Source organism: Helobdella robusta (genome assembly GCF_000326865.2).
Source record: "Helobdella robusta unplaced genomic scaffold HELROscaffold_28, whole genome shotgun sequence".
In the NCBI taxonomy this organism is placed as follows: Eukaryota; Metazoa; Annelida; class Clitellata; order Rhynchobdellida; family Glossiphoniidae; genus Helobdella; species Helobdella robusta.
This window is the reverse complement of record NW_008704435.1, coordinates 1,474,766-1,478,880: the sequence shown is the minus strand read 5'-3', so window position 1 is coordinate 1,478,880 and position 4,115 is coordinate 1,474,766. Positions and strand designations below refer to the sequence as shown.

General features: G+C 33.0%; 1 protein-coding gene across 1 annotated transcript; it reads left to right on the top strand.

Annotated features, from left to right (window-relative positions):
* Nucleotides 1-1,322: 1,322 nt before the first annotated feature.
* Nucleotides 1,323-3,792, top strand: HELRODRAFT_174001 (hypothetical protein; the record flags this gene model as incomplete). The annotated part of the gene is made up of 3 exons (XM_009020558.1): nucleotides 1,323-1,381; nucleotides 2,217-2,394; nucleotides 3,676-3,792. 3 exons carry the CDS (start codon nucleotides 1,323-1,325, stop codon nucleotides 3,790-3,792), a joined length of 354 nt encoding a protein of 117 aa, XP_009018806.1.
* Between the last annotated feature and the right edge of the window lie 323 nt (nucleotides 3,793-4,115).

Below are 4,115 nucleotides of genomic sequence, written 5' to 3'. Positions count from 1 at the left end.
TAGTTGTTAAAAAACCAGATTTGTTTGTGTGAATTGAAACCAATTTATTGATTCAATGGGGCAGTTCTTGTGAGGATTCAAATACACGGTTTGTACATCCTAGCTACAGATTTTCAACAATTGAAAAACTACATCGACAGACGCTGGTTTCAAATGTGCGAGCCTCTTTGGCATGTTTCCCTGCGATCAAACCATGTCTGACAGCATGTTCTGAAGCATGAACGCTCTAGATGCTACTTAAGAAGAAAATTTATAAGAAGGCAGTTGTGGAATACTAACAATAAAATTTCAAAACAAAAAAAAAACACACCAGCACAACAACAACAGCACAACAAACCGCAGATATCAGAACATTATTATCATCAGCACTAAAAAATCATCCCAGCACAACAACACAACAACACATCGGCACAACAACAACACAACAACAATACAACAACGCTACAACAACACTACAACAACACTACAAACAACACAACAACAGCACAACTAAAGAACCGGGTATCACACAACATCAATTGTCCGTTGATTTGTTTATGTAGTCACATGTCCCATTGTATATGTTTGCAAAATGTTTAGAGCTTCTATATATTGTTATTTACATAGGCGCTAATAAATTGTAAAGAAATGAACATTTGAAATGTTTTATACATAATAAATAGTATGTAAATTTCATGAAATGAGAGTAAAATATTATTATTAATCTCATAATGAAATTTGTGTAAATGAAAATTTTTACCAAGTCTTACTAATAACATTTAACTATAAAGTTAGTATACTTATTGAATTTAATAAATAACACAAGCAAACACGCACACGCATACACACACGCACACATGCACGCACGCACGCAAACAAATCACACACATTAACTCAAGTGTTCATAAAGTTTTCATCGTAAATATATACAAACGTATTTGTGTATAGAAAAAGTGTACACTGCTGGTATTTAATGATGGCAGTTGTGAGGTCTCGATGGACCTGCTGACAAATACAAGACACGAGTTCTTCAATACAAACATGCACAAACATTTACAAACATATACAAATATGAACAAACACACAAAACCACGTACAAACATGTACAAACATGTACACAAATATGTACAGAGATATACAAATATGTACAAACATACAAATTTGATCAGGTACACACGAAAACAAGCATACACACAAAACCACATAAATATGCCATACAAATTGTTAAAAGAAACATCAAATATTCTACCATTCTAATAAAAGTTTAACAATAAGGTGTGATTAATATTGACGCCACCATATAAATTTAGTTGAATCTGCCCCAAATAAACGTTAAGTCACCAATGGGAACACAATCAACTGATTTCAATTGGATTTTGGAAGCTCGTCTGCTCGTTAGCCAGTTAGTTAATTAAAAGAAGTCAGAATTGCCAAAAATGCTTTTAACAATTTGTTATAATTCGTGAACTGAACATTTATTTTGTATGCGTTGTAATGACGTTTCTGTGTGTTGTTGAGATTTTGTTGTTAAAAAACTTTTCAAACCCTCTAGGTGAATTAATTTAATTGGTATCTGTCAGTAATCTCCATCCATTTGGATAAGAAATTCTAGCAACACACATCCTACAAACTGCATCGTCCGAAAGCATTTTCCAATTCCAAGGATGTTCTGAACATTTTACGATATGAACTCAATTTTTCAGCCTCAATCAATACGTTGTTTGTGGCTCGTATTTCACATTGACTGGAGCGTTGAATAGAAATAATCTAAATAGAAATTTGTGCCTACAGAAAGTGAAATAGAAACAAGCATTAAAAACCGTTTGATTTGTTACGCTTTGGAGAATTTGTGGAATATCCCATGTGGTGAACGAACCAACGGTTGTTTATTAACGGAATTAAATTAAAAATGACATTCAAACCATTTTCAAAAACATTCGGGCTGGTTTGGTTTGATCTAAAGTTTGGTTTGAATTCACGAAATTTTGTGACGATAAAAAGTGACTATGAAGTGGCAATGGAAGTGGAATGTTTTTATAAAATAAAAGAAACATTTACACTTTAAGTTTACATTGACAATAAATGAATGGTCGGTGATAATTACAAACTTTTAATTTCTAAATTTAAAAATACCATCAACGAACTACAAATTAAAAAAAAGGTAGTTTGAGTGACATATTGCGGGTCTGGTAAGCAACAAACCCGCGATTTGGACTAATGGACGTCATCCCATCCAGTGTTTCTCAGTTCAGACCAGCCAAGCAGCCACTCATGTTTGTACTGCACATTGAAAATGATAGGATGGTAGGAAAAGCCAACAACGTCCTAACAACGGGTCCCATCCTCAAAATTGAAATGCATCACAATCGGCGAAGAACAGCGTATCATATATTTGCCAGGTTCATGCCATGCAATGTTAGCCATTAACAGGTATAATAAGCAAAACCAGCTCTTGCAGTAAACCATGTAGTTCAGGGTCAACTTTATTTCTCTTTGAAAGAAGCTGCTGCTAAATTTCCAATACCGCAATCTCACTTTCGTTCAGCCGGGAAACGACATTTCATTCGAAGCATCCAGTTGTCTCGGTTCGTTTGGATCCCGTTCGTTCTCCACCTCTGAATTAAACCAAGATATAATTTTGATATGAGCACAGGCATTAAGTTAAAACATGTTTCAGGTTTGAAAAGTGGAAACCAAATGTTTTTGATCTCTTAAAAAAGTACGAGGTCACAGATGCAATAACATGATTTGCGCAACAACAATTTTCACGATGAACTTGTAGAAAGCGGTTATTTAACCTATTTCTTAAAAAAATAGATAACATTTTATTGAAAAATGAAACAGTTAAACAATTAAAACTAATTCATTTATATATACTAAACGTAATAATATCATTATATAAATAAAAAATTCACACCATGAATAAATAAAATTTTTCAGAACACAACATCAAAATAACTCTAAAGCGCTGCATTTATTTTATTACTTAACATCATTATTTATTTCTATGATAATTGCGCGCTCATTGTTGTTGATGTTGAAAGATAATAACGGAAATCACTCATCATGTACACACACGCACACAAAAGTCATTATAATGTATATGCACATACATATACATACACATAGACGTGCAAACACGTAAGCTGTAAAACAAACACATTCACGCATACTTACTGGAAGGCAAACATATATGTTGATTTTGAAACATGCACATATACAGTAGCATAACATGCAAACATACATGTGCAAATAAATGCACACACTTGCACGTGCACAAACACACACATCTATATAGGTGTCGTGTTGTTATTGAATGCAATGATGACTGCAATCAAACAATCATCCAATGTAATCGTTTATAAACATGTTGACAGCAGTACCATCACACATTTCAAAACACATCCCTTTTTTATGCTTTGCTTGTGTTTTCCAGATTGTTAACAACGAACCTTCAAAATGCCTTCTCTATTTGATTATTATGCATTCTTCATATCAACGGTTTTGACAGAGCTTTCAAAAAATATTTTACAATTTACATGTGAAACTGAAGCAAAAACCTGAACAGATTTAACGAAGTGAAATATATGTCATCAGTTATTAGAAAATTCGCTGCCTACACCTAAAGCATTTTTACGTAAGTAAAACTAATTTTAACGAATTTAACTAAAAATTTCAATTATACTTTTGGTAAAGTCGATAAAAATTGAGCAAGAAAATAGTTGCGTATCGAGATTTGTGAAGGATGCTTGCAAGTGCAACCTTTCCAAGCTCCATCCAACAACACAGCCAGAACCTGCCATGAAGGCTTAACTGGAATGAACCAAAGGACATCATTTATTTGTTTTGAGAATTGATAAATAAGAAACGATTAAATCTTTCATGTGAATAAATCAAAAAAATTTTCAAAATTTTGTTTAATGAAAAAATTTGAAACGAGGGCAAGTAAAATTAATGAAATATATATTTCCGAGTGAGAAGCGTCATAAGATAAACATCTCTAGGCCTCTCGCTAACTAGCGAATAAAATGTGAGAATATTGTAGCCAAGTTGTGAAACAATCACCAAGGAGTAAAATATCATTATTAACGTTGGAAATCAAACACAGACAACATCATACTCATCCTCTCTACATC